This window comes from Budorcas taxicolor, chromosome 21 (assembly GCF_023091745.1).
Source record: "Budorcas taxicolor isolate Tak-1 chromosome 21, Takin1.1, whole genome shotgun sequence".
Taxonomy (NCBI): Eukaryota; Metazoa; Chordata; class Mammalia; order Artiodactyla; family Bovidae; genus Budorcas; species Budorcas taxicolor.
Window position 1 is genome coordinate 59679122 of NC_068930.1, and position 24555 is coordinate 59703676.

At 39.4% G+C, this 24555-nt stretch overlaps 1 protein-coding gene across 1 annotated transcript in view; it reads right to left on the reverse strand.

Annotated features, from left to right (window-relative positions):
- Window positions 1-24052, reverse strand: part of FRMD5 (FERM domain containing 5) — a 322295-nt gene extending 298243 nt beyond the window's left edge. Inside the window, exon 1 of the mRNA XM_052659739.1 lies at window positions 23951-24052. Coding sequence (XP_052515699.1) covers window positions 23951-24052 — 102 coding nt within the window. The remainder of the gene's footprint in view (window positions 1-23950) is intronic.
- Window positions 24053-24555: the final 503 nt, after the last annotated feature.

The following is a 24555-nucleotide window of genomic DNA, read 5'->3' on the forward strand; positions in this document are numbered from 1 at the left end:
ATAAAATTTCTAAGAAAATAGAGTTGAAAGGAAGGTAAGGAACTGGCAGGGAGCTGCCGAGAACAGTTATCCTGAAAATACTCAAGTACACATCTCTTCCAAGTAAATGCAAGCGTCATATGAAGCCACCCCAGGACCTGCTCAGTCAGTTTTATAGGGACTTACTTGACAGCAGGAGATTGCTGGAGACCCTTGCTTCATCACCACGCATCAAAATACGTGAATGTCAACATGACACAGAGACAAAATGAGGAATTTCTTAGCCACAAGTACGGTAGCTATTTATATATAATTTTTGATAATGCCAAATTTAGATTATCTGAATATACTCATTAAAAATATGGTAACTATAACTATTTCCCAGTTTATATACAGTACTAAAACTCCTTTCCATACAGAAGCAATGCTACAGAAAAGTTAATCCTGTCATTACTGAAACCCCTGCAGAGGTAGGATATCCAGTCTTTCGCCTACTGCCTCGCATACAGCAGCTGTGTGCCCCTTTATGCCTGCAGAGAAGACAGGATCAGTGCATAAACTGTTCCTTCTGATCTTTAAATTTACTTTTACAGGTTTTCCCCTCAAATATAGATTTTCCAAAACTTACTTTTCCCACCATTTTTTAAAACTACCTAATTGTTCTCAGCTATCTCTTTAAACATGGAAATAAATCATTTTCCCAAGATTTTTCCCTTTTGGTAGAGGTGGGAGTCCTTACACTTACTCGTCTTCTTTTTTGGCCCCCAAAGCATTTCAAGGCCCAGGAGCACTGGCAAACAAATCAGGCTCTCTGTCTGACCCCTCCCAGCAACTTCTGATGGAGCTTATGCCCTTAGATAAGCTACTGGCTTTTGTCTGCTATTCCAAAAAGAGTTATCTTACCTAGCTGGTTATACAACACCTAGACCATGAAAACTAGGTTGAGCTATATTTTATATATGATTTTTCATTTAGCTACAGGATTTGCTATAGATTTTCATGAATAGTTCATTTAAAAATGCTTCCATTTACAATCAAATTTTTTTTAAGTCATCTATTCTGTGGCTCAAGATATACTTACATTAGTTGACATATCCCATTCATGTTGCTATGTTTAAAACACACACAGACACACACACACAACTATTAAAATCTACAGTACTCACAGCTTGGTTACAAGACACATGCCTATAATCAGAATTTCTTTTAAGAGCTCACAGAGATGCCCTATAGTCCTAAGCAGAAGAACCTGCTCTTCTTAAATTGTTAGTGTACACTTTTTTTTTTTTGCATAAAACATCTAAATACAAAATACCCTGTTACCACAAAACGGTGACACTTTTAGAATACAATTTAATGTATAGATTAGGGGAAAACATTAAAGCCATGTTATAATTCCCACCATAACTAAGCCTAAGTGATATTTTAGAGAAGTCATTCTATCGGCAACCAAACTACTGATCAAGCTGTTCAAACTGCCTGATTTTACTGGTTATGAATTTCTCTGATGTACTTAGTATTCAAAACTGAGCTTTTGGTTATAATTAAAAGGCTGTATTTTGGGATCCAGCATTTCTGGTTTTGTTTTTAATACACTATGGAGCATACAATAATGCATACTGAGAATGCTGCCTCTGTAGTATTTTTAGAAATTAGATTTCTCCAGGCCAAGATATAATTTTCCCCTAAACATGAATGATGAAAGCATATGCCAACCTTTGAATCCCCAATGAGGAATTCAACTGGCACAGGCACCTTCATCTACTCCATCGCAGGCTCTGTCTTCCCAATCCCCAAGAAAGACTGCTGTGAACAAGATGACCCAGAACATCACCACTGAAGAGACCACCTGCTGCCTTTTAACACAGTATACCTACGTATCATTTTTCTTGTTACTAAAGTACAGATGATTTACAATGCTGCATTAATTTCAGGTGTACAGTGAATTAATTCAGTTTCACAGACATCTGTTCTTTTTCAGGTTCTTTTCTGTTACAGTTATTACAAAATACTGAACATAGTTCCCCGTGCTATAAAGTAGGTCCTTGCTATTTATTTTATATATAGTATAAGTCCTTGTTGTTTATCTATTTTATATATAGTAGTGTGTCAATCTCAAACTCCTAACCTATAAATCCTTTTAAGTATATAAATGGTGTTTTCTAAAACACAAAGTGTAACATAACCCAATAGTCATTCAAAATAAATTATGAATACACTAGTATTTCTATTCCTTTTCTTTTAAAATTAAATTCACTTAAAAAAAATTAGCCTCTAATTTTAAAAAATGATGTGTTATTTTAAAATTACTTCAAATGATGATGGCAAACCTAAGAAAGAAGTGTAAATAAATATCACAATGAAAGAGTATTTTAATAATATTTAAATTATACAACTTTTTAAAAATTAACTTGAATAAAAAGAAATTAATAAATCTATGGCCGATTCATGTTGATGGATGGCAAAAAACCATCACAATATTGTAATTATCCTCCAATTAAAATAACTTAATTTTTAAAAAAGAAATTAATAAGACAGACAGTGAGTAGCCGCTCAAAATGACTTTGAAAATTCTCAGGTAAAATTTTTCTCTTAACCAGGAAGGAAAAGAAAGAACACTATGATTGACAACTTCATCAGCTCAGATATCAGAAATGGAAGATACTTCTATTTCACCAACAGAGAAGACAGCTGTTCCCAGGGTCTACAGTTTCTGAAGACTGACAAAGACCCTTAACTCCATCTAAGACAGAGGAGCCAGATCAGAAAATGAAATCTCTCTTTGACAGTACTGAGGGAGTGGAAATGTATGACTCCACCATTCATGTCCACAAAGTAAATCTTGATAAGGTATCTGACTACTATTATGAACCAAAAAATGGACTTAACCAAGGTAAAGGTATACTAGGTGTCAAACACACCTTAAGGGAGCAGAGAGCCCAGAAGGAACGCAGCGGTACAAGAAACTCTACAACCGTGAGGGAGGGAAATTCAATACCAAATTTTAAAAATCTACATGCAGCTGATAGCTTTAATACTTCAGCCAAGCTGGTTAAGCAAAATATCTGTACAAAATAAAAAACAGGTCATCTTTTCCTTAAGACGAAACTAACACAGTCATCTCTTCTAATAGACAGCAATGAGGAAGGGTATTCTATTTGAAAGAAAAAGAGGAGGACTAAGGAGGCGGAGTTGGTCTGTGAAGAAAGCTGAGTGCTGAAGAATTGATGCTTTTGAACTGTGGGGTTGGAGAAGACTCTTGAGAGTCCCTTGGACTACAAGGAGATCCAACCAGTCCATTCTGAAGGAGATCAGCCCTGGGTGTTCTTTGGAGGGAATGATGTTGAAGCTGAAACTCCAGTACTTTGGCCACCTCATGCGAAGAATTGACTCACTGGAAAAGTCTCTGATGCTGGGAGGGATTGAGGGCAGGAGGAGAAGGGGACGACAGAAGATGAGATGGCTGGATGGCATCACTGACTTAATGGACGTGAGTCTGAGTGAACTCTGGGAGTTGGTGATGGACAGGGAGGCCTGGTGTGCTGCGATTCATGGGGTCGCAAAGAGTCGGACACGACTGAGCTGAACTGTACTGAAGGAGGCGGAAAACTTCCCATAGAAACTAAAGGCATGAGACAGAGGCAAAAAGAATCTAAGTATTATAATAAACAAATAAAACCTAAAAGTATTATAATAAACATATAGAACCTAACTAAACCTAAAAGTTTTTGCACAGCAAAGGAAACTATAAACAAAATGAAAAGACAACCTATGGAATGGGATAAAATATTTATGAATGATTTGACCGACAAGAGATTAATTTCCAAAATAAGCAAATTAGTGCAGAAACTATGGGAAACATGGAGGTTCCTCAAAGAAACTAAAAAATAGAGCTACCATATGATCCACCAATCCCACTTCTGGGCATTATCTGGAAAAGATGAAAACTAATTTGAAAGATACATGCACCCATATGTTCATAGAAGCACTGTTTGCAAAAGCCAAGACAAGGAAGGAATCTAATTCTCCATGAACAGAAGAACGGATAAAGAAGACATAGTATGTATGTGCATGTATACACACACACACACACACACATATATACATACACACACACATATACACAAAATGTGTGTATATACACACACACATATATACAAAATGGAATATTACTCGGCCATAAAAAAGAACAAAATAATGCAATTTGCAGCAACAAGGATGGCCCTAAAGATTTATACTAAGTGAAGTAAGTTAAAGACAAATATCATACGCTCTCACTTATATATGGAAGTTTAAAAAATGACAAATGAACTTATTTACAAAACAGAAGTGGACTCACAGGTGTAGAAAACAAATTTATGGTTAGCAGGGGCATAAATCAGGAGTATTGGATTAACAGATACACACTACTATAGATGAATAACAAGGACCTACTGTACTCAGAATCTTATAATAACCTATAATGGAAAATAATCTGAAAAAGAATGATATATATGAAACAATCACTTTGCTGTACACCTGATATAACAACACTGTAATTCTGCACTTCAATTAAAAAAAAAATGCAAGTAACTTATGGCCAAATATCAGGAAGAAAAACCATTTAAAAATCCTGCATGTATCACAATTCTAAAAGCTTTGATAATAACACTACATCTGAATAATACTTTAAAATTTACAAAGTACTTTCATATTTTTTCTTATTTTTTTTCTCTCCTATGAAAAGTGGGCTGGGTGGATATCACTGTCATTCCTTATAACTGAATTAAAAAAAAAAAACATGAAAAAGTCACAGAACTCACTCATTCAAGGTCACAAATGTGCTATGAAGCAGAACTAAGATGTGACTTTCAAGTTTTCTGAGTCCAAATATGATGCACCTTTAACAACACCTTTAGTAAATAAAACTTCTACTCAAATCCACCGAAGGCATTCTAATAAAATTCTGCTCAATCTAATCATACACTGCTTACTCATCAGTCCTGAAGCCAATCTCAGACTGTCAGCATAGAATTGCTTTCACACTCTAGTAATTTCTGGAAAAATCTCAATAAAGGAAGGATTTCAGAACTGAACCCTTCTTCTAAAACATAACTTATTCTAACCATTATGATTGCACCTAATGAATTCAATTTTACCCTTTCAACATTGATGAGCCATTGCCAGTATTTGTCAAAACTGATAACAAAATATAATGTGTTTCCCCAAGGTAAATCCCTTCTTGTTCCCTCACCTATTTTCATAATGTATTGTCATTTATAACCTCTGACAGTTGTGCCACATTTTCAACATCACTTAGAAACTAAGCAGAATAATTTTAAAAGGTTTTGTACTAGAAATTGGTTTCCTAAAGGAAGAAAAAAAAAAACATTTTGAGTGCAGCTAACTCATGAAAGATGACTTAGTTTTGATGTACTATTTTTCAGTATAAGAGAAACCTGTTTTTTAAATATTTATGATTTTAACAAATCTTAATGAGGCTTCATAATTCTTCCTCAAGCCAATAAATACTAGAATTTTAGAGTCATGACAAGATAATACTTTGCAAAATAAAGATCACTGGATTATGAGCCTACTCCAGACTGGCTATATGATCTTAAGCCAATTTACCTCTCTGGGTCTCAGTTTTTTCCTCTAGAAAAAGAATTCTTTAGCTTTCAAACATTTCTTTTTTCCACAGAGGTATCTTTTTTCTAATAACGTATTACATGGTCATTCAATATAAAAATGGGAAAAGTAGAGATCTTCTGGGCAGGGAGCTTGGATCCACACCCACTCAGAATGCTCCTCAGTTCCCCAACCTCCTAGCCCAGCCTCAGACAGCCCATGAAATATGTCTGAGGAACACAACATAAAAACTCAAGAATGAACTCTTTGATGTCTATTCCAACTCCAAAAGTTTAGGATTTCATGAATCTTATGATCCATAGCATATATCATTAGGGAAATTAAAATTAAAATTTCAATGAAATACCACCACCACAACTAATAATACCAAGCGCTGGTGAGGACTTGGAGCAAGGAAACTCACGTATTGCAGGTGGGAATGCAAAATCGTATAGCTACTTTGGAAAACAGTTTGGCAGTTTCTTATAAAGGTACACATATACTTATGCACAACCAGCAGTTTCATTTTTAGGTATTTACTCAAATGAAATGAAAACGCATGTTTAAATAAAAACCTACATGTGAATATCATTGACAGTTTTATTCATAATTGCCAAAAAAAACCCAGAATTAACCCAAACGTCCATCAGCTGGTTAACGGATAAACAAACTGCGATATAATCCATAAAATGGACAAAATGCCGACATATGCACTAACATGAAGATATCTCAAAAGCACTTTGCTTACACTGAGAGACCACCAAAACATTGTTTTAAAAAATCAAAACAAATTGAAATACACCCCATGTTTATACATCAGAAGACTTAACCGTGTTAAGGGGATGGCAACACTCCCCAAACTGATCGACAGGTTCAGTACAAAATTCCACCTGGATTTTTTTTTTTTTGGCAGAAATTGACAAGTAAATCCTAAAATTCATAAAGAAATGCAATGGACTAAGAAGAGTCAAAATAATCTTTAAAAATAACAAAGTTGATGGATTCACATTTCCCAATTTCAAAACTTACCACAAAGCCAAAGCAACCCAGACAGTGAGACGGTGTGGTACTGGCATGTAGATAGATGAATGGAATACAAGAATCCAGATATAAACACATAGACTTATGGTCTTACTGAGCCTCAGCCAAAGGGACCGAGACAATCTGATGGGGAAAGAATAGTTTCTCCAACCAAAACTACTGGACAATTGGATGTCAACATGTAAAAGTATAAATTTAGGCCCCTACTTCACATTACACATAAAAATTAACTCAAAGTAGACCACAGATCCAAATGTAACAGTTAACACCACAAAACTCTCAGAAGAAAATACAGGAGTAAACCCTGCTCTGGAGTTACGTCAGCGATTTCTTAAATATGATACCCAAAGCACAAGCAATAAAAAAGATTAAAGTTGGACTTCATCAAAATTAAAACCTCTGGGTCTTCCCTGGAGGTCCAATGGTTAAGACTCTGCGCTCCCAATTCAGGGAGCCCAGGTTTAATCCCTGGTCAGGGAACTATATTCCGCATGCCACAACTAAGACCCAGTGCAGCCAAATAAATTCAGTTAAATAAATTAAAACCTTTTAAGCTTCAAAGGATATCATCGAGAAAATAAAAGACAACCCACAAAAGAGGACAAAATATCTGCAAATCATCTATCTGATAAAGGACTCGTATCCATAACGAACTCTTAACAACTCAATAACAAAGACAACCCATTTAAAAAATGGGCAAAAGAGGTGAATAGACATTTCTCAGAAAGACAACGCAAATGGCTAATAAGCACATGAAAAGATATTCAGCATCTTTAGTCATCGGGGAAGTGCAAATTAAAACCACAATGAGATCCTACTTCACACTCATAGAATGGCTATAATCAAAAAGACAATAGTGAGTGGAAAGGATGTGGAGAAATCGGATCTCTTATGCAGTCTCTCTGAAAAACTGCTTGGCAATTCCTCAAATATTAAACATCAAGTCACCATAGAACCCAGTAATTCCACTCCTAGGTATCTATCCAACAGAAATAAAAACATATTTCCACACAAGAACTTGTATATAAATGTTCACAGCATATTCAAGAGGAATGAAAACATACAAACACACAAAAACGTGTACATAAATGATCATAGCATTTTTTTTAATAAAAGCCAAAAAGAATACAAATTTCCATCAACCAATGAATGATAAAAGAAAATGTGATACGTCCATACAATGGAAAATCATTTGGTGATAAAAAAAAGAAATACCTATATAAGTTACTACTTGGATGAGCCTCCAAAACATTATGCCAAGTGAAAGAAGTCAGTTATAAAAGACCATATATAGAGTGATACCATCTAGTTGAAATGTCCAGAATCTATAGACAGACAGGAGATTGGTGTTTGCCAAGGGCAGAGAGTTGGGAGGAGGAAACCAGAAATAAGGATGACAGCTAATTGGAAGTGATATCAATGCTCTAAAATTAGACTATGCTGATGATCTCTGTAAATATACTAAAAATTGTTTAACTGTATCCCTTAAACAGACTAACTTTATGATATATAATTTGTATGGAGATCTCAAAAAAGCATTATACTAAGTGAAAAAAAAAAAGTGAAAGTCACTCAGTCATATCTGAGTCTTTGTGACCCCATAGACTTGTAGCCCACTCAGCTCCTCTGTCCATGGAATTTTCCAGGCAAGAGTACTGGAGTGGGTTGCCATTTCCTTTTCCAGGGGATCTTCCTGAACCAGGGTTCAAACCTGGGTCTCCTGCATTGCAAGCAGGTTCTTTACCATGTCAGATTCAGGAGATTATATATTGTATGATCCTATTTATACAACATTGTGGAAGAGGCAGAACTATAAGGGCAGAAACCCAATTAGTGCATGACAGAGAGCCAGGGAAGTGGGAGGGAAGAGACCATAAAAGGGCATGAGTGGAAATATTCTATATATGTTGGTTATACTACTGTATATATTTGTTAAAATTCAAAGAACTGTACACCCATAAAAGAGTGAATTTTTACTCTATGTAAAGTGTATCCCAATAATCTGACTTTTCAAAAAGGCAACTTTATATTGTAGGCAAAGTGGAAAACAGTATCTGGAAACTTGAGAGCAAATAAAATAGTGGAAACCTCTGAAACACATCAGAATTTACTGTTAATTTCCACGCATATATGGAGTATGCCTCCTATGGATATCATTGAGATTACATAGACTGTAGCCTACTTGGCTCCTCTGTCCATGGAATTCTCCATACCACTCTATATGACAGAGTGGTATTTGAGGACTATGGCAGAATTCCCCCCCTTAACATTTGAGATCAGTTTTTTTAAAAGGCCTCCTTCTGCAAGACAAACATAATATCAATTTCTCTGGCCAAGTCGACTAACTTAGGAGGGAAAAATGGCATTTCAGGTAGAGTCTTAAGACACATCCAAACAGAATAGCATCTAGGATATATCTCAAAAAGACTTTAAAAAACACTTATTAACTTATTACATTATTAAAAAAAAAACTTTAAAAAACACTTATTAACTTATTACATTATTAACATATGTACAATAATCGACATGAAGTGGGCAGAAGTGGACAAAGGGTTAAAGAGAAGACTATGAGCATTCAGTAGGCACCATTCAAGGAAGATAGAAAAGCTGATTCTGGTAGATACGTAAATACTACAACCCTACTATGGAGCAGAGACAGCTTACAAGGGCTTTGGCACAACCTAGAATAATGTCCCTCAAAATCATCTGATTTTCTCTGCCTTCCAAAATAGCTTCTAATTTGGGTTTCAAAAGTCTCTGATCCAAAAAGAAGTATCTTCAATGGCAGAAACTAGTTTTCAGTACTTTACTATATAATTAACAGATTCTGGATTACCGAGAAAGCTTCTTATGACTTGATGAGCATAAGTCAATCCCCTAGAATCTTACTGTTGAATGAGTAGAGAAAACCATATTTTGTGTTCTGCAAAACATAGGGCCAGAACATAGACTGCAGCAGTCACCAAGCTCTTTTTTGACATCTCTTTCTTTAAAAGGAATATCTGCATTTATAAAGAATATCCTTCACAGAGAGAACATGAAGAAAAACACCACTGAGCCATGGACAAATGTTTGTGCAAAAAGAGACTTGAGGGGTTTTCTATTTGAGTCTCATTTTGCAAATGAGAGGCTCAGTTGCACCTTAAAGCTCAAGTTAACTGTTCAAGGCCTCAGAGTAAATCAGTCAGAGTCAGGCATTTAACACAGGGCTCCTGACTCCCCCGTATCAGTGTTTTTCCCACTGGACTATACTACTTGCTTCATCATAGAGCAGTGAATAAGAACAACTCTGAGATCAGAGACACAAGTTCAAATCCCAGCTCCTGCGCGACGACTAGCTACGTAACACTGGGCGAGTTATTTAACACCTCTAAGCCTTATTGTACTCATCTGTAATTAGGAGCAATAATATTTTTTATTAAATATGTACGAGTAAATGAAAGAATGCATATCAAGTGCTCATCACAGAGCCCAGAACACAGTAAGTACTCAATAAAATTTTAAATGGATCAATTAACACATATTACAATTAAAGTCCATAATATGGACACTGTATCAAGTAACTAACACATAAGAATGGTACCATGTTATCATATGCATAATTTGTCAGTACATTCATTTTAATTGTAATTAATCATGTCACAGAAAAATGAGAGGAACAGAAGATCATATGGAAAAAAAGGATGCAGAAAGACTACTGAGATATCATTTCTAAACCCTTAATTTGTCTTATTAGAATATAATTGAAAACATTTTATTTTCAAGTGTCGTATGACAAAATGTATCTATCTGCTTATTAAAAACTCTACATAATTTTGAAAAGTAACTGGATCCTAATCAAGCGAGGAAACTTTCTAGTTATTCTAAACCATAAATCCTAACTAAACAATAAATATATTTGCTCAGGAAAACTAATTTAATCACTACAAAACTTTTTATATCATGATAAAAAAAAATTGTAAAGACAGTATAAAGATGTCCCATGTGTTCTTCACCCAACTTCCCCCAATGGTAACATTTTGTATAACTATAGTAAATTGTAAGAAGTTGACATGTGAATTGAGATGAAATTCACATCATAAGATTACCATTTTAAAGTGTACAATTCAGTGGCTTTTAGTATATATTTAGCGTTGTGCAGCTATCATCACTAAATAACCACCTTTTAAAGTCACCAGAACATATCTCTAAAGACCAGAAAATCTGTTCATTTTAAAAAATCTATTTAGTTGAAGTCAGAGATAACCTTACATTTGCATTATTAATAATCCCCTTTATCAGAGCTAACATTTTCATTCATGCACATTATCAATATTTATTGGACCCCAAGGTGAGACTTTACATACTAACTGTACAAAGATATAACCTCTGCCCTTCTAACAGTTCAGTCTAGTAAGAGGAAGATGTGAGTGAACATTCACATTTTAGTGTGGTAGGTCTGCAATAAGGTCCCCTCAAGGCACTACTGAGCAACACTGGCTATCTACCCTGGAATAGCAGGTGATGAGAGACCGATTCGGGCAGTAGGAGAAAATGCACATGGAGGATGGCAGGCGGCAAGGCTGGAAGAGTGGCAGCAGCGAGGTGACAGAAGGCCTCCTACGCCGTGCCAAAGGCCTAACTAAATAATACACCAGTAGGCAGTGGGAAAAGCTCGAGGGATTTGATCAGAGTTGCATTTGGCAGCACTTTCACCCTCCATAGGAGGGTGAAACCTAGACCTTTAAGACCCTGTATCTGACAAGCACAAATGGAGAGCCAGGAAAGACAATGGAGGGGCCCTAATTCCTGTCATCACTGAGGCTACAGTCCAAAGAGAAAGGCTGAATTCATCCAGAGCACTATCATGCCTCAAAAACCCAGAGCTCCTGCGGGTTCTTGGAAGTTCCAATCTCATCCCACCTAACAGAAGAAGCCTGAGGGGGTGAGGAGTGAATTCAGCTTGGCATGCTATCAATAAGACCTTGCTAATCACAGAAATGTTGAAATCTCTCTCTACCAGTTAACAAATAGCCACTGCCCTGAGCGGCTTCTCCTTTCTTCCCTGGGACCAACCTCAACCCCACCTCCCATGATTTAGCACTAAATATTTACTGGCTGGACCCAGCAGAGGACCCTAGACCCAACTTCAGTGCTCTTTAGCAGAGTCTTGGTCAGGGAGGTAGACATATCACCTCTACACGGGGGCCAAGCCCAGAAGCCTCCTTTAAACCATTAAGCCTCTTCTCACATACAGCTGCAACAACCAAAAAACAGATCTCCAATATGCTTTCATTATCCCCATCCTGCTTCCCCAGATTCTCCCTCCAAATTCTGACCAGATATTTCTGCTTAAGGCTCACCTTGCTCTATCCCAATAGTTTCTCGGGTTTTAATCTTTTGTTTCTCCTTTTAGTCAACAATTTTAACTCTCTCTCCAGTTTCACCGACTTTAGCTGTCCAGTATAAAGACTATCCTGCCCATGGACAGCCCTACCATGTCCACCCAGTCTTCAAGAACCAGACCTGAAGTTACAGTAGACAGAGTCTCATTGGGTCTATTAATCCATTGTGTGTGTGTGTGTGTGTGTGTGTGAGTGACACTCAGTCACGTTCAACTCTTTGCGATCCTATGGACTGAGGCTCCTCTGTCCATGGAATTTTCCAAGCAAGAATGCTGGAGTGGGTAACCATTCTCTTCTCCAGGGGATCTTTGCGATTCAGGGATCAAACCCAGGTCTCCTGTGTTGCAGGCAGATTCTTTACCATCTCAGCCACCAGGGAAGCCCATTAACTATAAATAATTGCAAAAAATTAATAGAAAATCTAAACATACAATATTCAGTCCAGCCTCAAAATATCACTTTATACAATACAGATTTTCATTTGTTTGCACTGTCTCAAATTCTAATTAACCAACATACAACATTTTTGCGTTAAACAACAAAATTAAAGGATAGAGATCACATTATGCTTCAGTGTATATTTACATACATTACAATCACACTTTTTTCCCCTAACACCTCCCACCACCAATGGGGAGCCAGGTATAGAAGGTATGGCCACGACACAAAGAATCTGACTATAAGCAAAGGTATAACTTGTCAGTGATGCCAATTAAAAGTGGTGATAAGAGAATGTATTAAATGAATGGCCTAGAGTATAAATTAGCATAAAACAAAGAACATAATAAGAGATGGACAGAAGAGCTATCATGTCAGAAAAGATGGAAGGAAAATTGTGGAAATCAAGAAGTGAAGACAAAAGTTCGATTTCTTTTTCCATTTTCTTCTGACCAGAAGCTAAAGGGATCTTATATGAGACACATTATTAGTAGAAATAGTTCATAATCTTTTATGACACACTAAGATACAATTTGCAGCAAGACAATAAAATATCATTATATCTGTCTCTTTCAAATAATCAGACTGTCTAGTACCAATATCAAAAATTGGAATACAGGTAATATGTATTCTCCTTTACCATAAAATTATTAGAAAACAATTCCTACCTGTGCTTTCTGTACTACAGCTATTCATTTAAAGAAGCTAAATTACCTAAATTACCCAAGGTATATCTAAAAATAAGCAAAGGAAATGTTGATCAGCTATTCTGCTTATAAAATCTGACATGACAACAGTTAGCTCAGTAACTTATATCCCGTAGTTACAGCAAGCAAATGCCCACTTTTTTTTAACCTACTTCACATGTACTAGAATCTGAAACTGGGCATAGATGGAAGAAGATTTAGATTTTTGCTTATGGCCAAATTCTTTGTGTGACCACACCTCCTGTTGGTGGAGGGAAGTGTTAAAAAAAAAAAAAGGTGTGATTGTAATGTATGTAAATATACACTGAAGCATAATGTAATCCACATCCTTTAATCTATGGAACTACCTTACGTTTTGATCGGACCTTTTTTCTCTCACAGGCAGATTCCTTCTGAGTGGTCTCCCAAAGTGCTGATGGGATATTCTATGGTACAGATGAGTGTGTACTGCAAAACTGCAAATTCAAGGTAACATCCCAGGCATCATTGCCAGTCCATAGGTCCTTCTGACCTAAGAACTTCTAATTCCAAAACAACCTCAGGGAGTTTTAGACTTCTCTAGAGGCAAAAATCTGAAAGAGGGCAGGCTGGGTGTCTTCTCCAGCCTTAGTCATCCCCTAGACGTACTTGAGATCCTTCAGTGAATTGATTATTTCTGCTTCCTTGTCTGGTGATCAATGTTCTTACTTACCTGCTTGGCTCTTGTGTGACAAAATAAGAATCTTCTAACACCTCCTGCCTAGAGTATCTGGAATCCTCTGGGACTCCTGGAGTCAACTCTTCCACTTAGGTGTCCTCAGAATTAGGCTAGGGCCCAGACTAGAGGGCCCTGAGTTAAAATCAGGCTACAGAGAAACAGGCTCTGCATCTGTTTGGAGGCAAAGGATAATTTGCCAAACTTTGGAGTGCCGGAATGGAGTACCAGACTAAGAGGGTTCGGCTGAATACCGAGGAATTGATGCTTTTGAACTGTGGTGCTGGAGATGACTCTTAAGAGTCCCTTGGACTGCAAGGAGATCAAACCAGTCCATCCTAAAAGAAATCAGTCCTGAATATTCGTTGGAAGGACTGATGCTGAAGCTGAAACTTCAATACTTTGGCCACCTGATGTGAAGAGCTGACTCATTTGAAAAGACCCTGATGCTGGCAAAGATTGAAGGCAGGAAGAGAAGGCGACGACAGAGGATGAGATGGTTGAATGGCATCACCGACTCAATGGACATGAGTCTGAGTAAATTCCGGGAGTTGGTGATGAACAGGGAGGCCTAGCGTGCTGCAGTCCATGGAGCTGCAAAGAGTCGGACACAACTGAGCAACTGAACTGAACTGAATGATCTGGCTTTTCCTACCACAAATTCAAAGAAAATGGCCAGACATCTGAGTGTGCCCTAGGGCATGCTGTTTTGAGACAGCACTATTCCTTTCAGGTCTTGGGCCCATGGGCTTTTGCTAATTTATCTGGCTCCTGTAACACCACTTCACAGCAAGCCTCCTTAATCTCTCCAATAATATGCAGTGCTCATATTGTCAGTCATTTCCCTATTCATCAGCCTGTAGACTATCCCTCCTTTTTCTCCTTTTCCAGAGCAAAATAACCGATTAGCATTGGCATTCTGCCAAACATTGATTGCCCAAATGCCAAACAGTGCTTTCTTGGAGGTTCCCATCCCCGAAGCTCCAGCCTGGCATTGTGCTGAGTGCTAAAAGTGCAGCCTGTGTAGGGCTGGGAACTTCGGAGCTGGCAGGCAGGGGCGCATGGGAGAATCCAGGGAAGTACTCGGCTGTCCTCTAGAAAAGCTATTTGGGGTGGCTACTTGGGTTAAAAACGCTAAAAAAAAAAAAAAAAAAAAGGTGCCTCTTAGGGCTCCATGGGTCACATTTCCAGGCTCTTAATACACGATCTAGGCTATACTGTATCAGCCAAAGGATTTTCAAACATTAGCTGCATGTTAGAATTTGATTTCAGAGAAGGCAATGGCACCCCACTCCAGTACTCTTGCCTGGAAAATCCCATGGACAGAGGAGCCTGGTAAGCTGCAGTCCATGGGGTCGAACACAACTGAGCGACTTCACTTTCACTTTTCACCTTCATGCACTGGAGAAGGAAATGGCAACCCACTCGTGTTCTTGCCTGGAGAATCCCAGGGACGGGGGAGCCTGGTGGGCTGCTGTCTATGGGGTCGCACAGAGTCAGACATGACTGAAGCGACTTAGCAGCAGCAGAATTTGATACCCTCTTTTTTGTCAGGTAACAGATTGATGCCAAAGACGACATTTCTTGAAAATAAAATTCACATGCGCTTGCTGCAGCCACAGAATTAAGATTGCTATCCCAATGCACGTTTTCTTTATATGACGCCATTGCTTTATGGGGAATCTTAATTTGGGTTACAGTTTTGGAATTAGATTTAATTCAATGCCAGCTTTATGCATTTTAGTTTAGACTCACTCCTTTGAGCACGTCAAGAATGATTGAAATTCACTGACAGTAATTTTTCCTAGGCAAGTAGATTCCTGTTGTTTGACTCAACTGTACCAGAGCAAGTCAGATCAACATAGTAAAAGAAAGACTAAGTATATTTGGCTTTACACTTTTAGCTTTTCTGCCTAGAGGGAGCCTGCTGCTACCTCAGCCTGGAATGCCCTTTACCCATCCCCATAGCCCATTTTCTGCTTTTGGCAACTTTTCATGACCCAGTTCAAACCTCACCTCCTTTGAAAAATATTTATTAGTCTCAAGTCCCCCACATTTGTACTGTCACAGCATACCACCTTGTGTAAGCCCTGAATTTTGTGATGTTTTATAGTTCGCTGTTTACATGTTTGCAATCCCTGTCTAGACTGTAAGCCCTTGGATGACAGGGACCTTTACAACTCCTGTCCCCCTCGTGCTTTAAGTTATGAAGATTTCTTTGAAAAACAGTATACAAATATGAAATAATCATATTGTTTGTAAGTCAGAGAAGATGAATAATAATCTATAATATAAGAGCATCAAATTGGAATTAAGACCCATCTTTAGACTCCTGCCCACTTGAAAATGGGTATGCATATCTGCAAATAACCTTTTACCTTTCAAAATTAGAGAATCAGTTAAGGCCATTCAGAAATAGAAAGTTAGAAATATGAGATTCACTCTTGGCTTCTCGTTCTCCTGCACTTTTAATATCCAGTCAATCAACAATACTTATCAATGTTCCCTCCTAAATATCTGTGTGACCCGGGAGGGATTCTCAATCCTCAGCAAGCTAAGGGTCAGCTGGAAGGCTTGTTAAAACAAACAGCTAAGCTCCAGCCCCCAACTTTCTGACTCTTTGGATCTGCAGCAGAGCCAATACTTTGCATTTCTAACGAGCACCCAGGTGAAACTGATGCTGCTCATCCAGGAACCACACTTTGAGAACCACTGCTTTAAACCACCCACTCTATTCTCCTTACTTTTAACAAGGTTCACGATTTCTACAAGAAGAAATCCCCTGAGTTGTGACACAGTAAGACGGCTCAAATAAGGTAGGATAGCTAGGTTTGGTCCTTATCCTGGGTCCTGGCTTCCTTGGGTAGGCAGTGGTTACCTAACTTGAAATGATCTTTAACATATGAGAACAAGTCCTAAAGCATTTCTGGAGTGGTCCAGAGTGCCTCTAAATACAGAGCAACAGATGAGGTCATGGTAACGCAGGGAGTCAGAAGTAGAGGAGGGGGGGACAAAAGCTATAATCACTTGTCAAAGGGGTGTTTTCTGTAGACAAGTGAATGGAGCTATTGTACACAAACTCAGCAGTTGCCAAGCATGTGGCCCAATTATTTTGCCTGTATGAGCATGGCACGGAAGGATCTCCTTAGAGGACTTCACACAAGCTGATGTTTAATCTGGCAGTAGCAAGCAAAAGCCTGGAGAATCTGAACCTAAGAATCTTCTCAAGTTCCTACCTGCCAAATCTAGGATATGATACAACAAAGCTGGAAGGACCACAAAAGTAAACACCTGAAAATAGTACAGCAATTGTAATTGGTGAAAGACCAAAAAGGGGCCTATCTTGTTCAGAATATTGACAATAATGAGGATCACATGGTTGCTTTGGGAGGCAAGAGGTCCATAATTTAAATCTGGGGATTATCCTCCCAGAGAAACTGCTCACCCCAGTCTACTTCTGGCTCTACCCAAATGTAAAATGTCTGTCAAAGTTCAAAATGACCTATTGGCCACCACGGTTTAGGGTCTTAAAAGAATGGCAGGCCTGCTTCAGTAGCTAGAATGGACATATGACAAGGTGTTTTGCTTTCTTAGGAGAAACACCATTCACTCTACAACATAGGATGGAGATGCTTGGTATGTGCTAAGTCATTTCAGTCGTGTCTGACCCTTCAAGACAGCATGGACTGTAGCTGATCAGGTTCCTCAAAGGAATCCTCCAGGCAAGAATACTGGAGTGGCTGCCATTTCCTTCTCTATGGGATCTTCCCGACCCAGGTATCGAACCTGCATCTCCTATGTCCCCTGCAACAGCAGGCAGGTTCTTTACCACTAGCGCCACCTGGATAGAGATGCTTTAGTACTCTTCAAATTTCTCCACTGCACGAGAAAACCAGTCAGATGGTTGGCTTGAGCCCCAGGGATCAAGACCATAAACCAAAGGAGCAACAACTGCCACTTGGCCTCCGAGAGAGCAGCACCCTCCTCCCTGAGCACCACACAGGTGAGATACAGAAGCTGTAAGGCATTCCCATCTCTTGTACAAGCTCTGGCTAGGCACAGCTGAGGGAGAGTGACCCACAGGAAGCTGCTCCGGGAAAACGCGGCTGCAGAGTCCGACAGAATGTTACAGATGAGCCCATCAGAGAGAACATGAATTCAACTTGAAATAGACATAATTAGAAACAGATTGGCAAGCATGGTTCACTTCCTGTCCGGGCAAGAGGTTAGAAAATGAGACTGTGAGGAGGTTGTTTTATGCTGTGCTGACCTGGAAAAGGAGTGAAGGAGATTTCTGTGGCTGTGGTGATACCTATACTCAATATCCGAGTTTTACCAGACCTCTATTCATGTACACTGTACTACACCCATGTACACTGTACTACACCCATGTACACTGTACTACACCCGTGTACACTGTACTACACCGTATTCATTTGATGCAAGCCTTCTAAACCTGCAGAGATGGGGGAAGTGAGGGCACCTGAAAGGCTTGACATCCTAAGAGACAAAGGAAAAAAATTATAGTGGTTTTGGACTGAAGCCCACTAATTCCACAAAGGATAATGACAAAAAGTTATCAGGCTTCATAAAATACCACATTTACATACTGTATTTCTCATCAGAAAGGGGGCTACACAGCAAAATGGTTTGCAATGGAATGGGTTGAAACTACAGAAAGGGTTACATTGATACAGTTGTTAAAAAAAAAGTCCATTGTTTTCAGGTATAGCAACTTTTAAAGTGTTTTGGTTAACCCAGCAGTCCCATAGCACAAATTAGAAGTACTTACGAACTAAAACTATGCAAGGCACTGAACTAGGTGCTGTAATTCTCAGGGTTTAAGACTTATAGCCTCCACTTACTCTCTCCTTTGTAAATTAGTCTAAAGGGTGATCTATTAGAAAATAAATTTCTTAAAATAATCCAAAATATTTTAATATATCATTGGTAAATTGCCTCTAAAATAACATCATGCTTCTTGTTATGGGTTACACATTTTAAGATCTATACATAAATCACTACAAACATGAAAAAGTACTGTTTTTGCCCCAGGTTGTCTGATTTTATTTTGGCAAACACTTCCTTTTTTAAAGTATGACATTAATATCGCAGACATGATATGTTGTCTCTGGACAATGTAACAGAGGACTCAAAAACCACATTATATTTTATTATACACTATAGTGAATTGCCTCATCTAGCATACTCATTCCAAGCTTTTAACAAAATGAAAATTCATACAAATACCCTTAAGTAAAATCTTCTGTAGTGATTGCTTCTAGGTTCCTCTTGGATGAACACTGACACTTCCTTAAACAGGATTTCTTCAAAATCAAAAAGAATGAAAGCATAAATGCATGTCCAGAATTTACCTTCTGTACCAAACTGACTTGCATTCTTTTATACAATAAATGTTTTAATACACTAATTAAGAAACAGAATACACGTGCTTTTAGGATCCTAGAAGGCTCATTTTGGAACTTAGTTTTAAGAATTAGATTCTAACTGACTTATCATAACAGAAATCCTGAGACTGCATAATTCCTTTTTAAAATAAAGTTTTAAAAAAACAATATTCGTGAAAAGACAACCGCTCTGTGTTTTCATCTGTTAAGAAAATTACCCTAATTCTCTAAGAACATCCCTTTTGCATTAATGAAACCAAGGATTCCACTTACCAAGAAGTTCTTAAAAAAGACAAGCCACGGTTCAAGCAACAAACGTCCCTCTAAAGCCAAAGAGTTCATAGAGTAGAAGGAAAGCAGACCTGAACTCTTGATTTTAAAGAAGAGTTCTAAGAAAGATTTCACTTAAGCCAGCACAGGATTTTACAATTTTATTGAAATCAGTCAGAAATCATTTTAAAAGCACTTACAGCTTGAAAGTGAAGTCACTCAGTCGTGTCCGACTCTTTGCGACCCCATGGACTGTAGCCTACCAGGCTCCTCGGTCCACGGGATTTTCCAGGCATGAATACTGGAGTGGGTTGCCATTTCCCTCTCCAACTTACAGCTTAAGTTCATTTAGTTTTCTAAAACAGTAAAACATTTCTCAATTCTATTTCTGAATTGAACAGACTAAAGCATAATATAAGTACAGCAGTCTATTTAAATGTTCTTTATTATTTGTAGTAATTTTCCAAGTAACTTTGTCTTTACTGTGATGTAAGTATTAAATTTCCATTTTATAGATGAAGACATTAAGGTACAGACAGGTGAAGTGCCATAAGGAGTCAGAATGGAGAGAGGGAACAAAGATGGGAACAAAGATGGCTGGACTGGGGTTTAAATACAGTACAGCCACCTACTAGCTTTGAGCAAGTTCCTTCATCTGGGATTTTCATCTGTAAAATAAGGACAATACCACCTACCTCTCAGTGGTTGATGTAAGGTAGAAGCAAAGCGCCTGGCAGGAAACTAGTACACAGTTAGCCATTCAACAAATACAGGCTCTCCCATCAACCCACAATCCCATTTTCTTCAGCTGGTACAATGAGTCTATAATCAATCCCTAACACTGATGTGAGGAAAATGAGATAATGATACACAAAGTACCTGGCAGGTGTAAGGATCAACACGTTCGTTCTCCCCCTCAACATTCCCTTCCTTACTCCAGGTCCCACAGTTACTAAGTGGCTGAGCCACAATCAAACCCGCATTTTGGTTCCACTTTAGAACTGCTTCTGCATGTACATTTCATTTATGGTTGCACCTTATTTAACTGGAAAAACTAATCTACCCTAACTGCTTAATCAGTTGTTATTTTAGTATGTTCCCAGTAAAATCAGATTCATTTCTCCGGTAGCTTTACTTTTCAGCAATAACCAAAAAAGGTGATTAATATTTCTGACTTGGCAGAAATATATTTTTGATACATACTTCTACTGGCATTTCTGTAATAGTCTTTAATATTTTATAAACTATTATAACCTGGAAGATAGTTTAAAAATCTATTCTTCAGGATATTACATGCCTAAGTATGTAAATGACTCCATTTGGGGAGTTCAAAAATACTAGGTAGCCTTTTCATTTTTCCTATTTTTCCCCAAACAAAATAATAAAGTAAGGTAGTAAATGTGATAACTAAATAAATATGTGATTAAGTAGAAGAGATATGTGCAAAATATGGATCAGATTTGCATTTATGAAGCAATGACCTTCAAAACTGGCAGGGAACTCTTAACAATGTTCTTCACAGGGAGGCAATTATACTACAACCCTTCTATGTATACTTTCATTTCTCATGGTCCACAAATACAATTGCATATCAGAAAGAGTAAAAGAACAGCCTGGTAACTGTGGCAACCTTCATTGAGAGGATATAAGGAATTTTTATTACCTTAATAATCACATCATAAATGCCAGATCAGTATAACTGCTGCAATACAAAAGGCTAGACCAACACTTCCACAGAATTTCGTACAAACTGAAATTTACCAAATGTAACTCTAAGCCAATGATACATTTCTGGTTCTGTAATACCCTGTGTGATCTCCGATCACCTCAAGAAGCATTGAAATTTAGATACCTTATTTTCAAGAAAAACACTGGCATACAATACTTTTAGGGAAAGGAGTTTAAACTATCACCAATTTTTTAAATATAATATATGGTACTGTAATTCCTAAATGATGTAAATATTGCTTTAATTTAATAAGTGACGCAGATTGATTTAAAAAAAGACCCTGTGCCCAGTGTTTTGACAAATAAGCACATGTGTGTGCTCTCTCTTTCTCTCTCTCTCTCACACACACACATAATATAAATATACAAGGGGGAAAAGTTGCTAAGAAATGCTCAATCTCTAAATGCTCAAAAAAGGTATATGCTCAAAATATTAATTTCACATAAAATACTGTCTTATCTACATTTCCTCACATGGGTAAAAACAAAAGCAATTCACAGTAGTAGCACCAAAGAATGACAATAATGCATATACTTTAGAATTCCTGTGTTTTTAAATTTTCATAAAAGAAACACAATGCACAATCACTGAAACATCTAGATAGTGAACACTTACAGTATGGGCATATTACACCAGGCTTAATTTTTAAGTGGCCTAAATTTTTATAACATATTAAATTGTAACAATGTAAAATTAAGACCAGCAGGAAAATAAACACAACCACAGTAGTGCATAGAAAGCATAAATCCAATAACTCCTGCTCAACTTAAAAATATTTTCCTCAACAGTAATAAAAACTACCCACAAGTATAACACCAATCTGCCAGCTGGGTTTTCCACTAACTGGGAAAAATAACTAGTTGCCTTGTTGTGATACCTTAAAACCACAAGGTTATCACTAAATGGAGAAGTGTTTTATTTGTACCTTATATCTCAGCAAAAGTTAATAATCTGCCCCAGAAATTTTATTTAACCATATACCCCAAAAGTATTTTTAAGACTCATGAATTCTAAATCTCACACTGCCCTTGATATGCTATTGTGTAAATGCTTTAAATTTTAAAATAAAGATTTTTAAAAGCTCTACACAATGTATTCAAATAGTAAACATGTCAACTCAATCCATGTTTTCTCTGGTTCCCCCCACTCCCACCAAAAACAAAAAACTTGTACATGACACATAAAGATACAATAGAAACAAAAAGTAGCATGTCACTCATTCAGTAAGGATATAATACACAACATCTCTCTATCATATTCTACTACAAAAATCCTTTCACTTTATGGCTAGCATCTTTATGACTGCTTAATCTGTATTTAAGGGGCCTGAAGAAGAGATTTTGTTCTCTTTCCCTACCCTCATAAATCTTTGGTAGAGGTCAGCACTTATGCCTAGAGCTGGGTTTTGGAGGTGGGAGAAAAAGGAAAGTGGAGAGAAGGCAGAACTGAGCACGGAGTCAGCAGACAGCAGCTGCTCTCATATACTACCCAGCGTCTTTCTCACACACCGCTATTTTCCACTATTGAGCATTGTCAGCAAAAAAAAAAAAAAATAATTAATGGGGGCTGGAGGGAGGCGGGGAGGGAGACAAAGAGAGTAGGACCCGGGCCGACGGTTCTTGCCTGCTACATCTGAGATGAGAAGCCCTCTCGGGTTTTTGCTGCGGAGGCAAGTGATCAGGTGAGACCCTCCGGGTCCAACTCAATTTGCTTCTCCAGAAAGAGCAGTTTGGGGCAGGTGAGTACAGGACCCTCTTGACTGTGAACTACACTGGAGCATTGTCAGCGGTTTCTATTTCTGACTTCATAAAGGAGGAGAGAGGGCTGCGACTGCATTCCTGGGCAAGACTACTACTCCTGACGTGCCACACAGCAGGAGGTTGTAAAAATCCCTTCAAAAACACCAGGTTCCGAGGAAATGCTGTGCAGCATTACCGTATTGTTGGCGTTTTTTTCCTTTTTTTTTTTTTTTTTTTTTGTAAGTCACCGATTCTCGCCAATGCCATCCCTCAAATCACTGGGACTTGTTGCTAAATCTTTACCTCGCGCCCCCAGAACTGCCCAGCTGAATAAGATTTGAGGAGCGAAAAGCCGGGGGGAGAAGGGGGCTAAGTCTTCAAAGCCCAAGGGGCTGGGTTCCCTTCAATAGGCCACTCTGCATGGGCTACGCGTTCAATTCTACCTTCAGAGAGCCCTGACTCACAAATGCTGGCGGGGGGGGGGGGGGGGGGGGGGGGCAGATTATGACATACACCATCATCCTTCCAGCCAAAGAGATAGGGGAAAAGCCGCCAGCCGTCCTTGCCCGGCCAGAAAGCCAAAGCCTGCACCGCGCCCTCCACACCCCCGCCCCCCGACGGGGCGGCCAAGGAAAGAGCCTCCCACCCTCTCCGGACACCCGCCGAAGGTGCTCCCCATATCGGCGGGTTCGAGGAGCCAGGATGGGGCGCCCTCACCTCGGGAGAGCGAAGGGGACAAGCTGGGGGGTCCAGGACGCCGGGACTCGCGCCGCAGCTGCGCCGAGCTCCGGGTACCCAACCCCGGACCTGCACCGGCGGGGCCATCCGCCGCAGGCAGCGGCGGACAAAGCGCTGGCGTCTGGAGCGACCCCCGGGAGGCGGTCGCGGGTCAAGCTGGCCAGACTCGGGGAACAAGGGGCTCCCGCGGGCGGGGCGGCGCGGCGCGGCACTGACCTGGATGGTGCAGGTGTACTCGCTGTCGTCCAGCAGCCGCACGGTGCAGCTGTACTCGCGCTCCAGGCTCCTGCTGCTGCCGCTCATCAACCTGCTCAGCATCTTCCCGCCCGCCCGCCTCCGGGAGAGACGCGGCGGCGCTGCGGACCCCGGACCAGGCGCCCCTCAGCCGGGCAGCTCCGCGCCGGCCCCGAGCACCTGCACCATCACCCCAGCGCGATCGCCGCCGCTGCCTCCTGCCGGCCCGGCTCCTCCTCCTTTTCCGCCACCGCCTTCCCCCAGCCCAGAGCAAACGCCGGACTCGCTCTGCTCCGCGCCCCACTGCCCGTGTCCTGCTCGTGGGGCGGGGACTCGGCCTGAGGGAGGCCAATGGGGGTCAGCGCGGCGGAACCGAGTGGCAGACGGAAGAGCCAATAGAAACAGAACACTGCGATGATAGACAGGTCAGGGAAGCAATCGCGGCAAAGCAGTCGCACCGAGCCAAGTCAGACCCGCCCTCTGGCGTCCCAAACTAGGGGCTCCTTTTCTCTTTGCGGTTCGGATAGATGGTGTTTTTCCCTCCCCCGGGCCAGGTGCGGGCAATCGGTTTGATCAATGTCAGCTGT